General features: G+C 34.4%; 1 protein-coding gene across 1 annotated transcript; it reads right to left on the reverse strand.

Moving 5' to 3' along the window:
• Positions 1 to 125: 125 nt before the first annotated feature.
• LOC133669739 (uncharacterized) lies at positions 126 to 26,080 on the reverse strand. Its single transcript, XM_062089987.1, has 44 exons — positions 25,845 to 26,080; positions 24,909 to 25,094; positions 23,656 to 23,745; positions 22,342 to 22,415; positions 22,028 to 22,183; positions 21,605 to 21,725; positions 21,412 to 21,467; positions 21,185 to 21,239; positions 21,041 to 21,097; positions 20,843 to 20,944; positions 19,444 to 19,524; positions 19,274 to 19,326; positions 18,830 to 18,899; positions 16,378 to 16,441; positions 15,231 to 15,379; positions 14,993 to 15,120; positions 14,845 to 14,902; positions 14,528 to 14,625; positions 14,003 to 14,087; positions 13,786 to 13,851; positions 13,650 to 13,709; positions 12,536 to 12,622; positions 11,631 to 11,817; positions 10,811 to 10,854; positions 10,601 to 10,732; positions 10,364 to 10,495; positions 10,216 to 10,268; positions 10,079 to 10,127; positions 8,927 to 8,985; positions 7,972 to 8,111; positions 6,835 to 7,016; positions 6,204 to 6,332; positions 6,045 to 6,130; positions 5,841 to 5,956; positions 5,635 to 5,747; positions 5,348 to 5,471; positions 4,238 to 4,359; positions 3,949 to 4,135; positions 3,635 to 3,863; positions 2,818 to 3,142; positions 2,394 to 2,533; positions 1,451 to 1,572; positions 1,156 to 1,360; positions 126 to 468 (listed from the first exon to the last, which is right to left on the reverse strand). The coding sequence occupies exons 1-44, from the start codon at positions 25,947 to 25,949 to the stop codon at positions 381 to 383; spliced, it is 4,965 nt and encodes a 1,654-aa protein (XP_061945971.1). The 5' UTR covers positions 25,950 to 26,080; the 3' UTR covers positions 126 to 380.
• Positions 26,081 to 27,314: the final 1,234 nt, after the last annotated feature.

Genomic DNA, 27,314 nt, shown 5'->3' on the forward strand with positions numbered 1-27,314 from the left:
GTAAAATTACAATTTAGTTCCTCTTTATAAAAAAAAAAAGTCTTTATATCCCAATCTACATTTCCTAGACATAATCTTGTATATCCATTGTGGGTTATAGCAAGGCAAGACCCTTGCGGGAAATCAACAATAAGACCCTTTTTCTTATTACTGTTAACCGATACACTGCTAACAGTGGCATGAAAAATAAAAACTCTTGCCATCCACAACTGTTTCACCTGAGGCTGGTAATGTAATTATACAACAAAACTCGTATCATAAAAAAATGTACATCTACTACATAATACAGCAATGGAGGCCAGGTATAAAAAATTCCTCACCTATACAAATTTATAAGCGAACAACTTCATGTAAACCGTCAAAACAGGTTCTTCCTCGCATCAACTGGCAATGTTAACCTTCTCTAGTGCCAATTCTCTGGTGATGTGTCTCATTAAGACTTGCACCAGCTCTCTCACTCTTGCTTCCCTGCCCATCAACAAACAAATTCAATACATGCAAAGTGCACCAGTGCAGTAGCATTCTAAATCTCATTGTATTATGTATAAGAAATCTGGTTGTGTGAGCTTAGGCCTTGAATTAGTATCTGTGCTCTGCTCTTTGCATTTGTTTTGCTTCAAAATGTACAGTAGCTATGCGAAGTAGCACATATTCATTTTCAGCATATTTTACTACTAAAGGACATGTTCTTAGAGATTATGCCGACCGTCCCTCGTAGCTCTGACCTACATTCTATTAAGCTTTCCAGTTTCTGTAGGTCATACAAAGCAAAACTTAATCCTACAAAATTACATGTGTTTCTTATGCCAGCAAAGCGCGCACAAGATTAAACCTTCAATCAGATTCAATTGTGACACGAAACACCTTTTAGTTTCTAATTCTCTTCTCAGATGTTCGACTTTAAACCCGTCTCACCCTTCATCCTTTTCAAACCCATGCCACTACATTGTTTTCATATATCAAGTATTTTACAAGGTTCCACCAACTGAATCTGATCAAAACATTATTCTATCCAATGTAAGTGATTGGTTTTACTTAGCATGAATATACACCAGAGACACAGAAATGGCTCCTATGCTCTGATCCAGTAATGAGACTTGTAACGTTTCAGACATTACTAGGAGGTCAATAACCAAATTATGGTCAGCATCTCACCTTGTTATTATGAGCTCACAAAAAGAGGGAAATAAAGCAAGCAGATGTGGACGCTTCTCATGCTCCTCATCATCTGATAAGCCGCTTCTCAAATAAGGATGCAATGGTAGCACAGATGCTGTTTCTGAGTGAATTATTAGATTAGCCAGTTCTTGAAGGGCATAGATAATTTCTTCAAGCCTTGTTGTTGGCAGCGGACGTTCACCTGAAGGAATAATTGCATAGTTCAACAAGCATACAGAAGTGGAGCAAACATCAAATCTGCTGAAAATTTGCACAGACAGGAGCTATATACCTAGGTCATTTTCATCAATCAAGAATCTTTTAAAGATGTCTTCACATCTGGTCAAAAGTACCACGATTGAGATTTTGCTGACTTCACACCTCGTCATGTTCCAGTCACTGGCCTCGTCACAGCTGAAAACACATCATTGGAAAATCAAATCTCTGAAAGAAACAATCTTTGTATCAGGCTATATTTTAAAAGCACCTCTTATTAAATGACCTGAATGGATCTATTTCCCCACAATTTTGAAAGCTGGATTTGCACCCACAAGGCCACCGTGTCTCTAATTTTTTGAGTTAGCCAGCCCTCTTATTCTCATCCACATTTCTGTTCATGATGAATGAGTAATGCTCCCTTGTCCTTTGACCTAAGTGGATTCATGTCTCTTAGAACTTAGAAGGAAACTAGATCTATCCTTGTGTCAAGGCTTGAACTCTAAAGACTAATGGAAAGGGATAAAGCAAATTATAATGGGTATAAATCTAGTTTTGAATATTACAGATGGTGTGAATTTGCACGGGCCTTCAAACAAGGGGATTTTTCTAGTTTACCATGATGAGACGAACCCATCCATATATTCGAATAGCTAATGTGGGTGAGGGGTTGATGAATGGAGAAGTTTAAAATTGCCTAACCAATGGAAACAGGAACACACTAAATTTTAGTTGATGACACTGACTGCTCAAGATATTTAAGTTTTGTTTCAATGACAATTTTGGTGTCAGATTAAGAAAGTTCACGCATTATCAGTATAGACAAAAGCAAAAGTTTGGGCATTGTGGCCATTGGAACAAGTTTGTACGCTGTATGAGAATTTGGAGAAGCTATATTTTATGCCATTCATTCTAAATGAATGTGTCAACTTATCTGGTCCGCATTCAGAAAAGTAAAAATGCAACAAATAGTCCATGATCAACCTTAATATGAATGGGTTAATTCTAAGAAATGTTACCTGCTTAGGGAAAATAACGTCCGTAAGCAAGCCAGGGAAAATCTGCTACAGTGCAATGGCATAAGTTCCACAGTCTCAACCGGCAAAGAGCATGTGCGCGATGCACAGCGGTCCATGGTCAAAACTAAACGTTGCAGAATCTGTAAAACAAAATAAAAACAAAATTGAGACAAATCAGTAATTGCGTAGCCTATGTAATTGGAGAATCTGCACAAAGGCCATAAAGTAAGCTGAATCTGATGCTCAATGCAATTTCCAGATTACAACTATTACTGCTATTGCTACAGCTGGTGGTACCATCAGAATCAGACATTTGTGGGTAGGACTAGTTGGATCACATCCAGAGACCTAGCATCTATATGTACCAGTTATGACCTAAAAATTACACAACCAGTACTGTCATTGTAATTGGTATGAAAATTACCTCGGAAGGTGCATCAATCGGTGACTTAAGAATCTTGTCACCAAGAATGTTCAAAATGGTCATCTCAAGTGCCTCATCGGCCCTAAGCGCCTCAGATGAGAGAGAGTTGGAAGGAATGGCACGCCCACAATATCCCACAAGGAATATCTCATAAACATCTGCTACTTCTTTCCAGATGCGCATACTTGCAGTTTTGCTGATCTTTGAATCTGTTCCACAGTTCAAGGTGAATCCGCTTACATCATCAACAATAATTCTGTTAAAACCTTCAACAGCTACTCGCCAAAGTGAACCATCTGGGTTGTCTCTTCTTGTTGTCATACACCTGAGGAACAGATTAATAAAGTTATAAACTACACAATTTCATCCTATGAAAAAAGAGAAAGACGTTAAACATGAATGACATGGTAATACTGATCACAATTTCCAAATTTCTACAGGTCCCCTTATCATTAGACCTTGGCAGCTATGTAACACTAAATGAAGCATCATACGCCACACTACAAAATCAGGTACATTAACTCCAGTCATAATCCAATCATATTTATGGTCACCATAAAACAATGACATCGTGGACAAAACAACAGAAAACTTGACTATTTTTCCCTGAATCATAATAAAAACTGTTTCCCCTCCCAAATTTTCACCTGATGCAGAATATGGTACATTGATTCCCACATTATAAATGCATACACAGTCCCAGAAACTTGACTAAACTAGATTGTTAAAAGATAAAAATTCAATTTCTCAATAAAGATCAATAAAATATTGAAGGTGAAACAAAATAAAAAGGCATAAGAGAACATAGAATCTTTACCTTCCAAGGGTTTGAATAATTTCAGGAAATACAATATGCTTTTCAATTGTTGGAGCCTTTAGAAGAAGATCTAACAGCACAGGGACAAGCTTTTCTGCAAACAAATAACTTGGAATACCAGCTACTATAGAAGTGCTTGATCCAGAACCTTGTGATGGATCTCCAGCTTTCTTTGGGGACACAGAAGCAGTACCATTGAGAATTTCATTTTGCTTCCTAATGTTATTGTCTGTCATAATAATACATCAATTTCAATGTTTTTTTTAAAGATAAAATAAAGATGCTGTTGAAAAGCTGTCAAGTCAGGTCCGTACCTGGGCTTTTGTCAGTAATGCTGGCTTGCCTTGCATCAGCTTCCTCTTTTTGTAAAGAAGAATATGATTTTGGGAGATATTGCAACAGCTCCCGAAGAAGGATTGGCCACATTGAAGAAATATACTCAGTTGGACATAACAATGGTAAGATTTCCAGTATAGTGCGTAAAACGGGAGGAACATGTCCCTAAGGAAAAACAATTACATCATTTGAGCTAGTGATTGCATATAATTATGAGAACACAAGGGGGTAGGAGGGAGAAGTTTTTGAGACAGAAAATCTACTCACAAATTCAGTTTCAAAGTTATCATTAGTCAATGTAGCTTCCTTAACTGCCAAATCTATTGTTCCAAGCAACTGAGAGAACATCTTAGCATCAAACATCTTCTGTGCTTGCACATATAGTTCTCCTGTCAGAAGTTTGAAGGAATCCAAAAAAGAACACATAAGCACCCTGAAATGTACTATTGATGAAGAGGCCCAATTACAGTAATAAAGACAACAATGATTGGTATCTTGAGAATCAAATCAGGAATTAACAGGAGATTGTCATCCTCTGGAATTGCATTAGTACAGTGCAGAGGATGCATAACTTAACTGTTTAATTAGGCTAAATTGTTCAAACCTCCCCTGAATTTTAAATCATTTGAGAATTAGTCCATGTAATCTCAATTTTAGTTTTGACCTTCCTAAAGTTTGATATATTTAAAATCAAGTCTTTCTGTAATGTTTTCCAAGGTTCCCTCCATAATTTGCAAATAAAACTAACAAAATGACTTAAATACCCTCAACATCAATAATCTTCAACCTAATTGATTTTTTTCCCATGGAATTAATTTTAAATTTATAGAATAAAACAAATAAATTCAATATTTAATATCATTATTTTGATTCTCCATCCAATTTTTTTTTTTAAAAAAAACTAGTAGCCTAAATACCCTTTCTTCTTTGTCTCAGAAACACCAAGAACCTTAAAAATCTCTCTTTTTTTTGTTGTTGGTTTTTTTTAAAAGAAACAATAACCAAAATCTCTAGATGGAGAATTAAAATTATGATATTAAATTTTATTTTCAAAATCTAAAATTAATTCCATAGAAAAAATTTAAGATTAGCTGGGTTCAAGGTTAATGAGGTTGAGGGTATTTAAGTCATTTTGTTAGTTTTATTTGCAAATTATGGAGGGAACCTTAGAAAAAGTAACAGAAAGACTCGACTTCAAACATTCAAAACTAAAATTGAGAATACATGGACTAATTCTCAAATGACTTTAAAGTAAAGGGAGGTTTGAGCAATTTAGCCATTTCATTACCTTCACATGTTTGTTATCTACATGCAATGGCAACCAAGATCAAATAATAATAATAATAACAATTTCTTCAGATTGTAGTGAAGCATTACCAAGACCATGTAAAATCTCTTGCTTCACCTTGCTAGCTGCATTATCATTGTAGTTTGGTGATTTTTGAAGAATATGCCCGTAGACATCAAGTATGGAGTTAAGGTATGGGAGCGGCAAGTTCCCCTGATTCACACAAATATTTTAGTTAAGATGTAACTATATGCAACTAAAACTCCACTCATTATACGATCTGTTTAGAGTCAGCCACCACCATGTTTACATTCACAGGTGGTTCATGAAAACTTGATATCTTTGACAATGATTGAAATGAAACAAAAATAATTACCTTGGAACAGTGGGAATGAACAGTTGTCTGTAAACAATTTATTGCAGCAATGGCCACCTCTTTACTACCATTTAAAATGCTATTTCTTAATAGAAGCAGCAAAGACTCCCATCCTGCAGAAAAAGATCATTTACAGAGAATTGTCACGATAAGAAGAGGAAGAAGAGAACAATATCAGACACAGAAAGATACAGCCATGGACCCACCTGACCAAAAATTGCTCAAGTCACTGAGTAAAGGGAAGAAAGAACGTAACAAACGTGCTATTCCACCAAGGACCAACACCAGTGTTTCATCCCACTGTTTCTGAACCGTGTTGCGACTGAAAATCCAAGTGAAATAATGCATTAGATCAAGTTGTGGAAATGAACCAGATAGATGTGCAAACCAAAAACATTAAGGTTTTATACCTATGATGAATCAACATGTGAACTGCCTTTCCTCCTCGAGTACCTAGTTCTTTCCCTTGCCATTCATCTTTTGATGAAGTCGCAGCCTACAAAAGGATATACTTATCAAATCATTCAACAAGTTGTTCATAAGAAATTTTTATAACAACTTCAAGTTACCATGTGAGAAGCACGATCCACAGCAGGGAAAACATAATTCCAAAGACAGTCCTCCCACATGCTTTTTGAAAGCTTTTGCCCATGACTTCCAAGAGTTTGGAAAAGCGTCCTGACAGCTGCATTTCTGACCTGAAACATAACTCATGCTGAGTCATTGTGTAAAGAATCCTCATAGACTTAAATAATTCCAATAACCTCTGAGCAAAAAGATCTCAACATAATAGACAATGAAACTGCAATCATAACAGGAACATTCTGCCTATGATTACATAAATTATTATCTGCTTTTGATGCCCAGATGTGTAACTTCCATTGACAAGGCATCACTTTGAAAACCAAGACATAAAATCCATTCCTCAAAGGATGTATACACTATATACTAAAAATAATGGAGCCAATGTAAGACAAGAGGCTTAAGAAAACCAAACATCACAATCTCAACTAGAAAACGAGTATTGCAATTAAGAACATTCCTGAATTTTAGCATTCAAATCTGTTTTGAATCTTGATCGGTGATAAGAACAATGACTCATTGCCAAATTCAGTTAGCTAGTAAGGAGTAGTTTACATGTTGTGCTTTAATTCTAAAACAAAAGGAAAAGGGGGAAGTCCAATATCAGGGATATCATACCTCTGGTCTATCATCAGCTCCAAGTGTTTGAAGTAAGGAGAAAACAGAGAAAAGCAACTTGTCGCAGTCAATTATATTAATTGTTGCAGCCCGATCATTCACCTTATCAGGCAATTCAGAAGACAGTGTCTCCCCCAAGTCACCATTTATTTGCTTCATAACAGAATGCTCATCGTGAAAACCTGTAATGTTATAGCTAGAGCTGTCAAAGGTGCTCTAAAGCGACAACGCCTGAAAACACCCAACCCACTAGGTGCTTACCCAAAAGCGAGGCACTAATATACAAATGTGTACATAAATAACAAATATAAATGTGTGTGTTAGTTCAGGTAAAAAAAAATTTAACCAAAGCTATAATTAATCAATTTTTCTTCACTATTTCGGGTATCTAGATCTCTGAAGCTCAACAATTCAAGAAAAATTCAGCGAGCTTCTAACAAAAACAGCGAGAAATTAAAGTGAAATTGAAAACACAAACAGAAAAGGTTGGGACAATAACAGTAAATATTGACAGCGTAATGGTAGAAAATTGTAGTGCAGTAATAGTGAAACAGAGGATGATTCAACAAAGAAGATAAATTAAGAAAATGGGGAAAACAAAATGTTTTGGCAACATAACACCATACAATAGTAATGTGGAAAAATGAGAATAATAGGAAGGGGAGAAAAAAGAAAGGAAATAATTAGAAAAAAGAGGAGATAAAAATATTAGTGACAATGTGTTTGATGTAAAATTGTTCACGCAACTTGTTCATTCTTCTCAATAATGTTAAAGAAATGAATTTAGAAAATTAGAAACTGTACTTACTCATACCTTTACAGCCAGCAACTAAACAAGGGTTAATAATGTTATGCCAGTCCCAAAAATAATTAAAAATTAAAATCTAAAACCCTAAAAGGCACCTAAGCAGCACCTCTTTTGCTTAGGGCCTCACTCCAGGACAGCGCCTAGTTGAAATACCTCACCTGGAGGTTTTCAAGGCGCTTTGGCCTCGCCTTGCCTCACCTGGGATGCATAGGCGAGCGCCTTGTGACAACACAGCACAATCAAAGCTTATTTGTAAGAACTTAATGCAAAGACAACTGATAAGCTAATAGGAATTCAATGAAAACAAATGTTTACAATTTGAACTCAACCTGTTTCCTTTCCCTCAGTAGGTCCATGCAGAAGTCCCTTGACAATGAAATCAGTCGTGGTCCATAAGAGACCTATTGCTGTCAAGCTTATATTCAACTCAGTCTTTTGAGCACTGTATGCCCCAGTAACATCTACACATCTGCAGGATCAACATGTTTAATGGTAAAGTTAACATGCATTGGAAAGCAGTAAAAACAGTTGCCATGTTCAATGACAAAGCACCAACAGCCATCAACCTTAAGTTGCATTAATCATAACAGAAAGTCGTGAATAAAGAATTGGTTAAATTCTCATCATCACCAAATGTGCAGGAAATAGCCCCTGACCTATCACAAAGAGTAGCCACAGGACCACACAAATGTCAAGATTTTTATACTTTTGAATGTATTTTAGACAGATTTAAAATCCTCCTTCCATTGCTGTACCTAAATCTGTCTTTATTTTCACTTTAACAAAGATTTTCATTGGTCTTCTTCAGATAAACCTAACTAATCAGACTAAATCCTTAATAGTATACTTTTCTATTTTTTTCTAATTGCAAGCAATGAGCTTTCATGAATCATTTCTATTTTGTTACAATTGAAAATGAGTAGGAAGTGAAATTGTGGAAGCAGCTTTCTTGAGTTTGAAAAAACAGTTTAGTAAAGGTACCATGCTTGCAGAAACTTCGAATATCAGGATATGAACAGCTACAATGATGCATGCATCCAATAAACCATGCCCAATGCATTAATGACTAACATTCAATGAAAAGAAGATTATGCAGAAGATAGAAAAAAATCATTATGTTATTTAGAAGATCTAAATTCTTATAGCTAGAGTGTGTTTCAAATCTACAGACTTGATCTAAGATCCACAACCACCACATGCCACAAGTATGCATAATAAAGCATAGATATTTTTTTGTAAAATGAATAAAATGTCACAAAAAGTGCAAAGAGTTTTGAATCATACACATGGAGACAGTCTGCAGGAATAGAGGTCAGCCCATCATTCATGATGACACGCAGGTTCTGCAAGAAAATATACTTTTCAGATTATGATTGTGTTCTGAGAAGAGTAAGAGATAGTCATTATAAGTAACATATTATATTATTTCTCATCAGTCCTTAAAGTGAGCAGGGGAAAAAAAATAATGCAGGAAGTTGAATACATGCATGAAAAATGTAGAAAGTTTATTTCTGGATTCAAGTAAACAAATTCATTCATTATCCACCATTATAAATTTTGAGTGTGAAGATGCAAGTTTCTCTCACATTTTACACAGAGGTATCATATATTTAGTAGTAGAACTTAATATGTACATCATGAAGTTTTAATATGAAGTGCGTTTTCCTCTCTAATTGGATATCTACAATAAATTATAAGTTTATGAAATGGAGATTTCATAATCTTTCCTGAAGCGCTACAGCATACCAGCACTTTTTGAATTTCCATATTGCATAAAGGGGTTTAAGTGAAAATTCAATGCCTTGTCAAAACCACTGGAATGAACGGACCAATATGACATGGCGTGTGTTACAACTATATTTATGAACTAGATAGACAAGACCAAGTCTAAAGTGAAGCACGCAAAGAAACCCGAAAACATCTGATATGAAGACTGAAGTTAATGTTTTAATCATTTTCCTAATTAATTTTGGATTTTAATTATTTGTTTTTTAATTAGTATTTTACTATTTAGGAATCCTAATACTAGATGAATTATATTTATTAGGTAAGTTTTAATTAGAAATCCTGATTTTAGTTTTGATTAGGAATCTTTTCTTATAAAAGATTTTTGGACTAATATAAATAGAGATGTCCAGTTTACTATTATTCAAGCTTTTAATAAAACACTAGAATTTTCTCTAAATTTCTCTATAGTTTAGGTTTGTAACCTTAGAACTTGGGAACCTTAGCTTTTAATCACACTATATGCCACGTCACAATATAATTCTTTTACTTTTATTGGAGTTTTCTTCTTCTTTTTTCTCACTTGTTTTCATTCCTTTTTTTTTTTTTTTTTTTGAGAATGAAGTTTTATTAGAGTTTTGAAAACATATTCTTCAAGGAAAAGGTATCATCAGAAAGCACATTAAGGAGCTATCATTCAGAGTTACTAACCTGGAAGCCCAGGGTTACAAGATCTTTCTCTGATGCATCTGCAACAGATCTTACAGAAACAAAGCAACAAAAGAAATGATAAATCCAAGAAGACAGAATCCAATAAGGATCACTCATTGAAAGCAGTGATGTTTTACCTTAACATTTCAAGAATATTTAGCCAACTGTAGTGTAGTTTTTCTCCATGCCTCTGAAGAAAGGGGTTAGCCAGAAAATATACGCATAAGCTACTCAAAGGACACCAAAAAAACACATCCTATTTCATCGTCAACAGCAACGCTTTACCTCCAACACATGCAGAAGAATTTTCAAGGATCCAGCACGGACATCAATGCTTTGAGTAGAAGAATAAAGAACTCTAAGGGGGGATATGACAGAACACTCGAGTAATTTCAACTGTGAATCCCCAGCTTCCATCTAGAGGTAAAAGGCAATAATAATCAGCAGTATGAATCCCATTCTTTAGCATATTGATTCTTACAGTTAAGCAAAAGCACAGAAAAGAGTTACTAATTTACTCACTTCATGAGATGTCTCCTGGAGTCTGGATGACACATAATCCTGGAACTGTTCAGAACCTAAAACAGCACATATTGATTGATCCAACGCATCAAGTGCCATGTTTCGTAAATGCTGATTTGGATTATCAGCAAGCTACAAGATGTACAAGCATTGTCAAAGATGCAGAGCAATATAGCATTATGCACTATTGAATATATTCATTATGATCACCTCAAGAAAATGGCCCACAACGTGATCCCACAATGGCTCCACTCCTGCAGTTTAATAGATGAAAATAGATTTAAGGAAAAATTAAAACGCTAACAATAATTGAATTCATTTACTTCATATGAACTTTATGAAATAATGCCATTAGGCGATGGTATTCTTATGAAACTAAAAATGATATTCCAGGCACAAAAAAATAAAATTATTGCAGTAACAAATGGAGCATGGTCAGGAAGCTGATAGCATGCATAAAATGAACATTTGGAACTCTGTAGCACACCGGTGTTCTATATATTTAAGAAAGATCCATGATTATTAAAATCAAACTTCTAGTATAGTTTAAAAAGCCCATGGAAAGAAAAGAAAAGCCAGGTTCGCAATCACCACCATAAAAAAGTTTGAATTTTGTCAAGAATAGAAAATTTGTGTTTTCATTTAACCATTGAAAAGTTTTCCATGGCAGAAGAGAATCTCTTGATTCATAGCATACATACAGCGAGCATTGAAATGAAAATCTCAAACTCTGTTGCACATCATTGTTCTATATTATATTAAAGAAACATCCATGATCATTAAAATTAAACTACTAGTATAGCAAAAAAGCCCATAGAAAGAACCAAATCCCAACTTCACCATCACCACCATAAGAAAATGATAAATATCTTGTCAAGAATAGAAAACTGTTGAATTTTCACATAACTGTTAAAAGTTTTTGCATGGCAGAGACAACAATCAGGATTCACAGCATCATCAATGATTATTCCTGATAACACAAAAACTGATCTTATTTGAACAACCTGTCTCAATAATCCAAAATACATACTGTGAAGATTATTAACAAGGATGGATATCATCCTTTCCACCGAGAAAGTGATGCTTCCAATTTTTTGGCTCACTGCTAACCCAACACCACTTGACGTCCCCAACATGCATTGATGTGACAGTTGACATAGTGCAGAAAGAAGTGATTTAACTGCAGATATGTGCATCATTGCTGAGCTCTCAAACAGCTTCTCAAACCAAGAAAAGACTGGTTAGAACATGCACCTTAAAATTGTCCACCCCCCCCCCCCCCCCAAACACCCACACTGAAACAAATTGAGAAGCCATTTACATCAATATTAATATTATAGGTACTTGTATGCATAAGAAAGAATGGTTATGAAAATTAATAATATGTAGGTGTTGCTGCTGCTAGTTCCTGTTTTACCAAATAGAAGGGCTTCCTTACCCATTTCTTACCCCCAGAAAATGATGAGTGCATCCCTACAACTATTTACTCTGTAGATGGCTTCACCCCCAAGAGACCAGCTAGAATCTCTCAGAGCAAATCGAACTCCTTTGCCAACTCCTATATCTTCCTCCCAGCAGAAACCTGGGGAAAAAGATCCCACCCTACTAGATAGAAAAGCAGCCACAAAAAGAGAGTGCGTAGGATGGCATGGTCCAACTGGTCTCATGTTCTGCCTTATTTCTCCAAGCCCATAAAGAATGAACCTCTAGGCCAATTGAGGTCCAATCAGTGCCCATGGGGCTGTAAGGCTAATCCTGTGCCATAAAAGCTTTACAAGGGAAGAGAAAGATAAGAGGACCGTCCTTGCATAGATATATTCCACCGCTACTTCAGCACCTAACATGTGCTCACACTTATGGGTCATTTCCAAAATGAATTTTGACAAATACCAGTTTTGATTTTTGCTCATATCACACCAAACTTGCTTTACTTACTTGAGAATTCAAAGAAGACAAAATGCTGAAGTCGCTGTACTGGCCAGAAGATTCTCTTGTAAGCTTGGGTACAGGCATAGAGACCTCCTGGAGGTAAGGAAATACGTATTATAAGCACTTATGTAAACAACAACAAAGAACCCTTCAGATAACCATCTTTATGTAACATTAAATAGCTCTCAGATTAAAAAAGAATTGTTCAAATTATGAAAAACTCATATATGCTGAAATTCATTATATAAGCAACCATTTGTAGCAGTTTTTCGAAGATGCTTTTCCATTTTCACCGAAGCAATCGGTTCTTCTACCGTTTTTCACACCACATAAGAAAGTACAGTAGGCATACCAGGCCCCATTAGGAAACTGTTCTGGATTTAACTTGGTTGAGTGTGTAGAATAATCACTGCCACCAAATCCCTAACCAATTTTCACATTTATTGATTTGTATTTGACGTGCCAAAATACTTATGTGCTCCAAAAAAGGCCAAAAAGAGCGTGATAAGTTTCAAATAGGAAGGCCTTTGATTTCTCATTTAATTAAAAAAAATAAAATTGTGTTCTCTTTCTGTTTTTTCCTAGCTCTGCGATTTTCCTTGTAACAATGGCCACGATTTCAAAGATGATATGCTTTAGATCAGTTACCGAACATTCATTTAAAGTGGGAATAAATTATGATATTTGTGTAAATATCATTTCCTTTTATGAGTTTTCATTCTAGCCCTTGAATCTTTGTTTCTTGTGGGTATTGTTTCAATTCATGGGATGAGCTTCAGAGCTTGTTTCTTGTAGTTATGACTTTTAGAGAAAGATAACAGTGAGAGTTTAGGGGGGCAGCTGAAAATTGAAATAACTGACAATATCGAACCTTAAAGGATTGAATTCAGCTATACTTCTCCTCTCATGTTACACATTACAGCTCCATTCGATAAATTTAAAGTTCTGGTTAGGTTCAGAGCTCTTTAACAAACCAACTGCCACCACTGCTTACCCCAAATGAGAAGTTTTTGTCCATTTTTTTTAACTTATCCCCATCATGTACTTTCTACACAAAAAGGACCAACAAGAAGCAACCATGATTCAAATCCAAACCAAAAAGATATTTTTCCAGAATTACCTGTGTGGTGGCATGTGGAGAATGAATTGTTCGGTCTAGAGCTGCTAGAGTTTCCAGCACCTATATTTTTTAGAAAATAAACTTTGAGTTGGGGACCAAATCTATTTCTGACAAATAGTGAAAGCAACCAACATACCAAAACCCATGAAGGCCCCAAAACATTGTGTAACCGATGAGCAACATTGAAGAGAGTCCTTAAGGCCTGCATTGCAATAGCATGTGAAATAAACCATACATATAGATAAATGATCCGATAGCATAACTAACTTATTCAACAAGCAACTGAACAACAGTAACATGTGTTCAGTTAAGGTAAAACGAGTATGCCATAAACACTGAGCCAAACCAAATACCTGCACATTCTTTTGAGTAAGGACTATGCTATCTCTCTGTTCAACTAATGCCTCAGAACGTTTTGACCCAGGAGACAGTCCTGCACTGCAGAAACCTCAATTTAATCCAGAATTTCAACAGTATCCACAGACTAAGATCTTTAAAGTATAGGTCATGCCGAAGAACATAAGCTACACATGTTAAAATGTCAGGTGGAATCTGAGATGTCAAAACTTTGAACAAAAGACACCAATCAATAGTCTATCCCAAGTTGGTGTAAGATTTAATAAATTCTTCTTCCTTTTCTGGCTTGTGGATGAGGACAGTTAGCCAAAGGTCTGCTTAATATATGGATTGCCAAGACATGCTGTACATCAAAGTTTGCTTGGAAAACAGCCTGAGCCCTGGCTAGTACTAAGGTCACCAACAGTCTATTCATTTAAGCTGGCCTAAACATGCATTTCAAACAACAGTAGATGGTTCATGGGTTTTAGGCTACAGCAGACTTGGCTAGCTGAAATCATTTAGTGAAACGTGAGATTTACCTCCTCTTTTCTGCTTCATTTGGAAAATTGATAGTGAATTTGCAAAGTGATGCTAGAAAAGAATTCAAAGGTTCTACAGCATGAAGAACCCCACATGCCTGAGAATTTAGTCATGGAAACCATCAAAGTTAATTGTGAGGTAAAGGAAACATAGTAGAAAATCCTACTATAACTGTACAAAATTGATAGAAGACTAATATTTACTTCGGTCAGATAAGAACAGATAAGGCAATATAAAACAACCAAAATAAACCCATGGTTACCTGAGTGAATGCAGATAAGGCAATATAAAACAACCAAAATAAACCCATGGTTACCTGAGTGAATGCCTGGTATCCCTTCAATATTTCCAACACAATAGCCTCTCCTTGCGACCTTCAACATTAAGCAACAGGTCAGATATGTTGTGCATAGCTTTAGTTCATTCTAACTGTATCCTCTTTCACAAAGAAAAATTTGACAAACCTTGACAAAATAAGGGACAAAGCATCAAGGATTGTCAACCACAAAGAATCAACCATTGCAATGCAGAGAACTGTGGTTTTCCCACTATATCTTTCCACAGGATCATACTCATATCTGGGGGAATCAAGCTGGTTGTACAAAGAGAGAGTAAGACCTCCTTTTTTTCTTTTTTCTTTTTTCTTTTTTTTTTATAATAAACAATAAGAAATGTAACAAGAAAAAAACATCACAGGATTACCTCCCCAACATCCACTGCTTCATCTGTTAAAGTAGCTACAGTGAAGATGACACCCAACAGCCCTTCAACTGCCACAGTTATTGCATGGGCTTCACTGGCAACCAGCACAGCAGCATTGGATGCATCATTATCAAGGATCCATTCAATACCTGAAAAAATGAAGAGAAATCTTTTATGGCAATCAAGAATTGCAATAAATAATAACTGGAGTCCATGGATTCAAAGAAATCCAAATGAACATATTATTCAATTGGTTATGACGACCACACAATCTAACAGTAGAGTAAATTTACATCTCATTGAGACACCTAACTTTCACATCACTAAAAGGATTAAGATTAAATGAATCAAGCTAACTAGGAAGAATTCACACAACCAATAGTTATTATGTTATATGCACAACTGAAAGTGATTTTTGTCTTGAGCATAACATAATTTCTACCATGCAAAACATTGTTTCTCTTGTGTAACTGAACGTCAACCTTTTAATTTGGAAAGGTTGGGGGATTTGGGATGGAAGATCTTCTAAGCAAATATATATGACATTACAGCTTGCCTATTTGTGTCCTCCTTTATTACAGAAGAAAAAATAAAATTATTTCCAATGTTGATAGTTCTTTTTTATCCAGTGAGCACAATCACCTGCTTCTCATAGATTTCATTGACAACTACAAATAACCTACCTTTTCATAGTTCCTAACAGAATTAAAGTGGCACGAGAATTGTATAAACTTTGATGACTAATAAAACTCCACATTCAGATTTCAAACCACAATTTTGTCAGTACAGTTATATTTGAAAAGAAGAAAAAAACAGAGAGAGAATTGACATGACATTGGTCAACCTCTGCTTCCAATCATGTGCTGATTGAACGAATTGTGCAAACATATAATTTCTTTTCTTTTTCATGATTACAAAAATGAGCACATCTTCAAAAACAACTATATCCTTGTAGCCATTGGAACACAAGAAGGACACCAATATTCCAACATACAAAACTCCAGTAGTGTAGCAATAATCATTATAAACACCTTGAATGCTTTATTCAACTTATGAATAAAAATGTCCATAATGACATTCCCATAATATATAGCATTGGAGAATGGTACAGTTGGTATCAATTTCGTCTCTTCCAATACAAAGTTACCTTTGGCTTTGCTGCTAAACATCCCAGCAACAGCTGCCAGGCTCTCCTCACTTGTTTCTTGAACCTAACACATAATAAATTATGTCAGTCAAGAAATCCAAGCCAAGCTCATAATCCCATACATGTTGCAAATATCAGCATATATATATATATGTGTGTGTGTGTGTGTGTGTGTTTGTGTTAAAAAAAAAAAACTAAGAGGCATCAATAAAACACTATAGCCGTAGAATCATTACATTGTGGATTGGAACCGTGTAACAATGTTTTTGCCCGTCTCAAGAAAACTCAAAAAGCTTGCTATTGGGGGTAAATTGCTTTTTTTTCTGCGAGATCCATTGGACATTACTAGATTGAACAAGGACAAATTAGTCTATTCACTTCTTTTAGCACACGAAAAATAAAATGTTTTAATTGCCCTTAAAAGCAAAAAAATATTTAGCTTTCATCCAGGGGATTTTTAGCCTTTCTAATTTCCGGGGGCTTTTCATATTTTAATCTTGGTTTTTTTGTTATAATCAAGTTGACTTAGAGGCAATTTGGTATTTTGATAAAAATAAATATTATTAAAAAAAATGATCGGCGCATGTAATGCTCGTGCCATCATATGGCACCTCCGCACTCTTTGGGAGGCATGTGAGTTGTCATCCAACAGAGGAACACTGACTTCCGTGACAATGTTCACCACCTTCCACAACAGTGGTCACCTCCTTCCACATAGGGCAGTGTTGTGTCAATGGCGGCCTCTTCTTTCTTTTTTCTTTTTTCTTTTCTCTCTCTTTCCCTCGAAATTCACACTGGGCATTTAAAATCTCATGATTGCCCTCTAATTTACTGATATTTCAACTTTGGTACTCATTTGTTTAATTTCTAACTTTTATTGTTTTCCTTTCTTTCCAAATTCTAATTTATTTTTAATTTCATCCTTGAATCCATAATTGTGTTTTGTTATTTTTTCAAATATGATCCTCATTCTTTTGATTTTGATTTTTTTGTTTTGCATTTTTTTATGAATTTGATTTTCTTTTCAATTTTTACCTTCAATTCAAAATTCTAGGTTGTGCTCTCATTTACTTTTTATTTCAAATTAGATCCTCATTTTCTTTATTGATATTTTTTTTTGTATCCTTTTGTATAATTGACCATTTTTTTTTAATTTCATCCTACATTTCTTTTAGGTTGTCCTCTAATTAATTTTTCATTTCAAATTAGGTCTTCATTATTTTAATTACTCTTTTTTGTTTTGGATCTTTTTTATAATTGATTTTTTTTTTAATTTCATCCTTCGACATTTGATTTGTTGGGAGTTGGACTTGGTGGTTTTTCCAGATTGGGTGTTTCCGGTTTAGTGACTAGAGTCACAAGTTTGAAAAGTTAACATAGGTTGACGTCATTTTTTTTCACTTATTTTTTTATTTTACCTTTCGACGTTCATTTTGAAAAGACGGGCTTCATGATTTTCTTCAGTTTCCTTTCAATTAGGTTATCATGGATCGCTTTTTTATATGTTTTTGGTTTCATCCTTTAAAATTGGGTTCTTTTTTAAATTAAACTGTCATTTTTCCTGTTTTTTTTCTATTAGGTTATCTCATTAGCATGATTTAGCTCGCAAGTTTTAGTAGCCTTACCTAGGTTTGTAAGTGTTTTATTTTTTTGGGCTTCTTTTTGTTGGATTTTTTTGTTTTTCATCCTTATACATTTAGATCGTTGGGGATTGACCATCGTTATTTTTTCTCAATTTACTTTTTTATTTCTTCTGGTTATCATTATCATTTTTTTTAAAATGATCAATTTAATGTCATAGCTTTTCTATCATATAATTGAATGAAACCATCTTATTAGACCCAATAGGGTCAATGACTCAAATTATGGATTTTTTTCTGTTTTTAAAACACATTAGCAGCGCCTAAGCATTGTTTTTTGCGTTAAAAAAATCAATGTGGCCCGAGGAACGGGCCGCCTATCTAATCTTAACTGAAATGCATCTATAAGTAACACTAGGCAACATATAAAAGAACGCCTATATGGAACAAGCTTTGCAGGAAAACTTAGAATATTTACATCAAAGATGTATGAAAAACAAACTTAGGGGGCAGCAGTTCTACATCTCCAGTTTATTTAGCTTCTTTTAGGCCCACATGTATTTAAAGCCACCAACAACGGAACTATAGTGCCAATCAATATGAATTGTACCCAACAAACGAGAGTTTCATATTCCAAAAAACAGACTTCAATATATGAAAATAGCATCAAGAAAAACCATGAAAACTACAAGGACAAAGCATGTAGAAGAAACACATGGTGGGAAACTACATCAGTCACTCAAATGATACCACACTCCAGCATGTTATAGAAACCCAAATTTTCCTTCTCATTATTAGTAAGTCTCTCTAGCAAAGCAGTTAGGGAAATTACTGGAGGTCAACAAAAGTAAAAATGCATAAATATCTTGTACCTGTACATTTGAAACAACTCGAGCAAGAGCTTTAACCATTCCCTCCACAACATTTGTGTTCTTAGGATGCCTACCAGGTGGATGAAGATGCAATTGTTACAAAGCACATAGTTCAATACATGAGCAAAATAATTTAATTGCTATATTATTATTGGTCAGTAACCCTACCATATTTTCAAGCATGTCAATGCCCATCCTTTCAAGTAATAAGTTTTTTCATGTATACAAAAAATGAGTTTATCATCATCTTGCATCATTTATATGAAACTAAATTAGGCAATCTTCCTCATTGACCTTTTATTGTCATTTAAGTTCAATTCCGAGCTGAGCTAACGAAGTTTTAATAGCTTCAAAGTGAATGTTGGTAAATGAGAGAGATTTTGCTAACATGAATGCAACATAAAGCATGGAGCAAAAGATGCCGAATGAAGCTAATGGGCTTACATATCAAAGTTCTGGAAAAGAGTTCTTAAAGTCCGTGCCTCCACACAAAAACCCTGTGAAATTCAACAATATCTATAATTTTCAATAACTTTGATAAGTACTAACAGATCATCTACAGTTCATACATGATAAGGATACAAATAAGCAACAATCACCACTGTAGAGATTACCCTCAAGATTTCAAGCACAAGAATCCGATGCCACAATGGCAGATCAAGAGAAGTAACCTTCACAAGCATGCTAAGGAAAACCTGCATTTAAGGAAGGAAAATGTTATTCAAGTATATCAATCTATGCTGACATAATGAGGTGAAGTTTCTGTGATAGTACGCTAACAAAAAAATTGAGAAATATAACTTGATTAGAAAACTTGAACTAAATAGAGAACATGGGCAGCTCCTTTATTAGGAGTGCAAGCCATGATAAAGAAGGGGAAGTTATCCAGGAAAGAAAAAGGATAGGTAGATCACAATTTAGAAGAACAACATACTTTAGCATTTTACTAAGATCAATTAGTAAATTATGAAGAACTGAAGCCAGAAATGTTATTCAGAACTTGCATCAACACCTTGGCAGGCATTTCTGTAAATGAATGAAAAGGGGGAAGACAAGAAAGTGCTGTCAAAAGGAGTTATCTTGTTTATCTGACAACTGCATATCTTAAATTGTTTGTGTTGTTTTCTTTTTTTCACTTTGTGAGCTCTTACTTCAGCCCAGGCCTTCAGCCCAAAGATTTATATCATTTATCTTCCTTTCTCCAAACGTTTCCAGGCCTCCTTGTCCTCCTCTCATTATATTTTCTTTCTCAGAAAATGAGCAATTTATATTGTTTTCAAATTTCCTAAAAACAATGCCCTAAATATGATTAACGATTATAAATCAAAAGGCTATCTGAATTTCTAGAATGGTTGTGTCATAAAAGAATTCTGATAAAACAATGAATGATGAGAAAAGGAGAAATTCATGCACTCTATCAAGTCTTGGAAAGTTCAGAAGAGAATATAGACATATGGAGATGCAAGGCTTAGTAACTGTGACAATATCTTTATAATTCAAGAAGCATATAGCAATCAGGCTTCTCTAAGAGGATTTGAATCAGAATTTTTCTTCTATTATCAATTGGAGCGGTGATATTTCCCGACTAGCAAGTGGAGGATCATTCCAGGCTCTCTTCAGTCTCTGATAGCGTAGCTGATGTGTCATGCTAGGAAGCTCAGATAGGGCATTTATTCTTTCTCAACCGGAGTGAAAACCCTCTCCGCTTCTAGGATCGTAGAAGGAAGCTTGGGGAAAAGGTCTAAGTGCAAGTATTGAGTCAAACCGATTCAGGTATAGCGATGTAATCTGTATACTTAATTCAAATACTCGATAATGATATAATGCTTCACTCATGAGTGAACAGTATACTTGGTAAAGCAATTGATTTTTCAGCCATGAGAGATTAGAAGGTTCACCCACCAATCACACCCAAAATTTATCAATCTTCTTTGGAAGAAATATTCAAATTTGTTTTCAAGTACCCATTGAATTTACTATTCAAGATTAAAATTACAACATAGCTGAACATACCTCACACTCAGTGATAAGGGATGCGCTGTACAGCCTGATAATATGAGCAACTGATCTCAACACTAACCGACGAAAAGAAGGCTCTCCAGCTTCTCCTTCAAGCTGAATCAGGTTGAACACAGCGCAAGTAAAATGTGTAAAGTGAAATTCTTCAAGAGATCAACGATTTTATCCACTTGTTTCAAAAAGAGAAGCTACCTCGGCATTGGTACGAAGTGAAGTCATCAAAAGTGAACATATCTGGTGACGCAAAACCTGTAGAGTTTCCATGCAAACTTTAAATTAGCCAAAGATCTACTAACATGCCAAAAATAACCAAGATAAGTGTTCATAATAAATCACCTGTTCATAAGGAACCAAAACCTTGAAAATAACCACATAATTGGATAGAATGAACCTGCAAAACAGAAGCATTGAGAAAAATGAAAAATAGATATGCAAAAGAAACACTGCAGTTTTGGTTCAGTAGCAAGAAGATTTTGAAATATTGTGAGACGCCAAGGAAATCCAGGAGCTTCAATATATAGCAAAGAAATATGAAATGTTGTGAGCAGAGATAAATTTCTCACTCAAGTATATCAAGTGCAAATATCCGTTGGAGAGAATTGACATGTAACCAAATCGCCTGTCGGATGGAAAAATTAGTTAAACAGCTTTCACTAACATGATTCCTAAGAAACAAAAATAATCACAACAAAATAAAACATCAGATGTGAAATTCAGTGACAGAGACTATATTTAACAGCTTCAAATAGCACATACAGATCCACCTGCAGCAAGAGCTGTCAGGTCTTCAAGTAAACGAAGCCCAAGCTTTCCAGCATTTGTTAGTGTCTCCCTCATCAATGATTGCCCTCTGGAAACAATTTCATGCTCCCATGACCTGTTCATGCTGAAGTTAAATACATGGATATGACGTAGTGCACATTCTAAGAACTCTCCATACCAAAAAAAAAGGAGTATGTTCATACAACATATAACTCCCTCCCCTTTCACAGCTCATGTGGAGCTATCCTTATATTCAAATTTATTTAATTGGTTGAAAGCAGATATACCCAAAACATAAACATCAAACACAACGATAAAAATGTATTAAGAGTTCCCTTTATGAATGACATGGACACCCCCAAGCACAAGAAATAGAATGTTTTGAGTCATATATGATTTCCATGAAAAAATATTTACTCTGAATTATTGATGCTGCGATTAACATCACCAGTTACTGAACTGGATCGAGAAATATGACCTCCAGAACCAAACTTTCCCACTGGAAGAGACTCGACATGAACCACATGATCAAAAATCAATGCTACTGCCTGTCTGATGGTAGCTGCGGCAGTGCTGAAAAAGAAAACAATTATATGATTAACAGATGAAATGTAGGGCATCATCTCTCAAAATAAAGAGGTTAATCATTAATGAATGATGAATTTTGGAAGAAAAGAGTGACTGGAAGGCCTCTTGAAGTTTAAGATGTGTTTGCCAATAATTGAACTTACTTTCGCACACTATCAGAGGATCGGTTATTTTCAAGAAGCCGAAGACATATATGAAGGGCTTGTGCCATATTCGCCTGAGATAAATAGAATGTTTAAAGCACAAAAGCTTGTAATACCCCCATCCCAACCCAAAATCAGAAATACAAAACATAAGGTACAAATTAAAAGGATAAACGTAGAGAGCACACAATGATGCCAAATTTGTGCCTTGATTATCACATCTAAAAAATTTCCAGAGAAACTTATCATCCTATATCACATAAAAGAGAAAGATGTTGAGCAGCTAAAATTATGGATTTGGGTTCACATACCATAAACATATTCAAGTTCGGGTTCACAAAATTTATTTCCTCGGACATGTCTTTTAGATTAAAACTTAAACTATTAAATAAAATTTAAGTTTGATATTACTGTTCGACTAGTTTCGCATTTAATGAACTTAGCAGTTTTGGTTTAGCATATCAACAATTGCAACAGCATTCTAGCCATTAAAGAGCAAATTTTTTTCTTCTACACTATCAGATAGCAGATGATGATCTAAATCCAATGCATTTCCAACTGGGAAATATCAGATACATGCAAGTAACCCCTCATATTTTATATGCATCTGAATCCAAAAATTTCCAATATTTTTTTATAAAATAAACTAGATCCATTAAGTCAAATATATAGCTCCATTTGCACAATATAAAAAAAAAAAAAACTATATCCATTTATGAGCAATAGCAAAACTGACTGTTGTATGTGTGTGGGTGTGTTTGTGACACCCCCAAAGCTTTACTCAAACTATTGGATAGCAAACAGACTCAACAATAGGGCAAGGAAAGTTAAGCTCATCCTAAGTTAGTTTCTTAAATAAGTGGAGAATCAAATTCAGAAAATTGAAGGTACAAGTATATACTGTATTTATGTCTATTTTATTCCAGTCCAGTCTCCAGCTGATCTCAAAAAATGACCACATCAGCATAAATCGAAATATATGCTTAATGCTCCTAATCGATTATATTGATCAGAGAACTTTTATGTGCTTAATATTACTGATCAGTCATATTGATCAGAGACCTAAAATATTCAATATACGCAGGATTTCTTGGTAATATGCTAACTTAAGTTTGTAAATGTGCTCTTGTGATCAAAAGTATGACAGAGAAAAGCATGCATTCTAATTTCAGTATGTCAACAATTCATTCAACAGAGTTGCCATAATATTTTTTTTCTTAACACATCGGGCTTTGATCTGGTTACCAACCTCGCTCCAGGTACAAGGCATTCTGCACACTTACTAGGGAGATGAACTAAATGATGGATCATTACCTCATTTTCAGGATGTAAACGTGACTGAAATATTATTAATATAGTCTGTAGAGTCTTAAGTTGAACACTCTCATCTGCCATTTCAGCATGCTGCATAGAGGAGATGATCGATATATAAGATTTCCAATCAAGTATCTATTTTATATTTTTTTTTCAAGAAAATCAAGCAATCAGGAATACTAATATGCCTATTTTTCAAAAGAAAAATAATTATATTCCATAATTTCCACATAGAATACATATTTAAATATAATTTTCTGATAGGAAACACTAATAAGCCTTCTGTAGAAAGACTAAATTTTTGTGTCCATGAACACCTTGATGGCGATATGCAGGAATAATTTCCTTAACTGACCAACAGTAATAACAATAGATCCTACTTACATGTGGAGAAGCTCGTTAGAAATTATGAAAATCAGCAAAAATCAAGTTTAGCAATATTAAAAGTCATTCATGGAGAAGATTTGGAGCACACAGAGAGAAAATAACAACCATCAAAGTATTTGATAAGAGTTCACAATTACCAATTGAGTGCCTAAGAAATATCCTTCTGGCATGATTAAAAATCAGTGTAACCTTGTCAGGATTATATGGGACATGATGCTCTGGTAACCTCTCCTTCAAAGCAGGCAAGTAAGTTCAATGTTCATAAATGGTCGCTTCATTAAGGGGACCAATGCAAGTAATTTCGTTGTTTTGGACCAAGAAGGAGCCTATGCAAAAGCTACGTCCAAAAACTTATAGGAACAACTAAAGATATAGACAGGGTATCTGCATTGTTTACTGCTGCTTATAAACAGACTCCGATTGGTCCCTTTCCCTTTATCCTCACAGCACTTCTTAATTTGTTAAGTTACCGATATTGATAGTTATACAAGACAAGTTTTTCTTGTCAATGAATAAATCATGAAAAATAGATAATTATTAGCATTTGGAAGACATCCTGGCTTGGATTCTTGCTGATTTATTTTCTAACTATTTCCTTAATTAATTTTCTATTTCAGTGTCAAACAATTTCCTTGAGCATTTAAAATGAAAAATGATTCACATCCATTTTCTAACTCTAACAACCTTATAATCAATGAGAAGTTAAACGTAGGAAGAAATACACACACACACACACACAGAGCACGTATGTATATCGCCTAGCAAAACATTCAGAACAAGACAGTTCAATGTAGGCTCATTTCAAGACAGTTTTAGTGAATGCTAAAACAATTTTAAAGTAGAAGCTAATACAACTACAAACTTACAGTTTTCAGTGTAGAAAGGATTTCTTTCAGAGCTGATGGAGCAACTGCATCATGGGATATGAGCTTTTGTAGACAGGAAAGTCCAATCACACTCAACTTTACCGTTCTAACCTCACAAGCCATCAAAAATATTCGCAGAATATCCTCATTATCTGCAATTTCACTAGGACTTGATAGCGATCGAAGCTGCAAGAACAACACCCAAGAAAGAAAAAAAGACTCAAGCTCAGCTTCCATATCAATGGCAATAAATAACACATTGACTTTCAAAACCCATGGCTCCATTCCCGTCATATAGATTTGAAAAAAAAAAACTACTAAAAATCTGTGTGCACTATTATTTAACCTAAAATTCCAAGTATGAAACATAACTTGGACTAATACAAAAACTAACGATAATATAAACATGACCCCAAATTCTTCATGCAACTCTGCCCATCAACATTTTGAACCTGCAGAATTGTTACAAATTTTTTTTTCCTAAGAAAAAATCTAAATTGCGATTCAAATGCACAAGCAAACTAAAAGCTCTATTCAACCAAGTCATCATTCCGAAAATAAACTTAAAATTCGTATTTGTGTATGTAAAAATAATCTCAAAACTAAATTATTCTATTTCAGATGTTAAAAATGCCAAATTCAAACGACTTCGGTTCCAAAAAAAATAACAACATGTAATTAACTCCAGTCACTATTTTAAGCTCAGTTTCCCGGCACTGGTTTCTTTTAAAAAAATCCTACTAAACACATCTGTTTATATCAAACGGCATTAAATTATCAAACGCTAAATTACAGGCGATTGCGTGAGCTTAAAGAAGCTACATTTGCAACAATTCAAGATAAAAGAAATACCAATACACTTTGACCGACATAAAGAAATCAGTAGTAATTGTTAACAAATGTGTGTGATTTTTTAGTTTGAATTCGAATGTGTACCTTTAAAATGGCATGTTCAGCGCCGTCTTTAACGGCAGGGTAACGTCGGCGAGCTTCGGCGGACAGAGCTCGGAGATCGGATTCCAATACTGCCATTAACGCCATGGCTCGAAAAGCGTTTTCCTGATTTGAATTTGATTATCAATTGGTGAATTTAGGGTTTTGAAAACAAAAACATTGAGAGATCGATCAATTAATTCTTTTTCTTGAAAGAAAAAAAAAAACGAGAGAGAGCGAGAGAAAGGGTAGTGAGAGAGAGTAGATCTGTTATTTTCTGCACGTGTAGAGAACACGTGTGAGATTTGAAAGATCAGACCCGACCCGGGGTTGACCCGGCCAAAAAATCAGATTCTGAATTACATGAGTTAACCGAATCAACCCATAAAAATTTTAATATTTTATATTAAAAAATTAAAAAATAATACATATGAATATACATATTATTAATTATTAATTTTTTTTACACGTATACCATTTTTTTTAATAAATAAAGGGCATGTTGGAAATATAACTAAATATAAGTTAATTTTTATTCTCACAAAAATTTTAATTTATTTTGTTACATACATACATACATACATACATATATATATATATATATATATATATATATATACACACATATATATAAAGATAAGATAAGCTTTAGGAACTGTTTTTTATTAGGTTTATTTTGTTGCATTACATGTATGCATTGACCTATTCTATTCTTTTTCAGCTAAAGTAAAAAATAATGATAATTGATAATTTGTTAATAAAAGTTTCCTATAACAATGCTTTTGAACCTTTCGTCATATTACTCTTGTTTTCGGCCAAAGGGAAGGAATGGTTGTGTTGTGTGTGTTATTGCTCCAGACGGAGGTCTGGATAGCAGTTTACGAGGACAGTGAGTTATAATCAAAATTCATATATCAATCTTGTCCGTTACTCTGTAAGAAATAGTGCTTGTTGACTCTAAAAAATTATGTCCACAAAACTACGAGATTTCAGGAACAAAATAATGCTGATTAAAAAAATATATATTTAAAAAAAAATTAATCAAGTTTTGCCCGAGTTAGTTGAGTTTTGCCGAGTTTTTATTTATGTTAATTTTTTATTTTATCTATATTACTAATTTTTATATCAGACAATCAAGTTTAATAACTATGATTTGATGGTGTAATTTGAGATGTGGTTTTTTTATTAGGTTTGTGAGCTTTTTATTTGAGGATAGGGTTTTTGAGCTGTTGAATGAAAACATTCAAAAAGTTTCACATGGATGAATAAATTATTATGTTTATTAATTTCTTAAAAACAAATGCATATTTATTTTAATAAATATGGGACATTTTAATTTTTTATACCACTTTTAATAAAATTTACACATATTTTATTTTTTATATTCATTTTTTTTCACGGTCATTCCTCATTTTATAGTATTTTTTTTCTTTTTTGATTCATCATTAATTTTTTTATAGATAATTCATGGTA

This window comes from Populus nigra, chromosome 12 (assembly GCF_951802175.1).
Source record: "Populus nigra chromosome 12, ddPopNigr1.1, whole genome shotgun sequence".
In the NCBI taxonomy this organism is placed as follows: domain Eukaryota; kingdom Viridiplantae; phylum Streptophyta; class Magnoliopsida; order Malpighiales; family Salicaceae; genus Populus; species Populus nigra.

Bases quoted from the DNA above. Each gene is read 5' to 3' on its own strand.
- LOC133669739 (XM_062089987.1), bottom strand. From the start codon at position 25,949: ATGGCGTTAATGGCAGTATTGGAATCCGATCTCCGAGCTCTGTCCGCC. The intron at 22,184-22,341 runs GTAAGTTCAATT...TTTCTTTTTCAG, and splicing joins TCCTCTGATAGTGTGCGAAA to CACTGCCGCAGCTACCATCA. The intron at 19,327-19,443 runs GTAATCTCTACA...TGAATTTCACAG, and splicing joins TTGTGCTTGAAATCTTGAGG to GGTTTTTGTGTGGAGGCACG.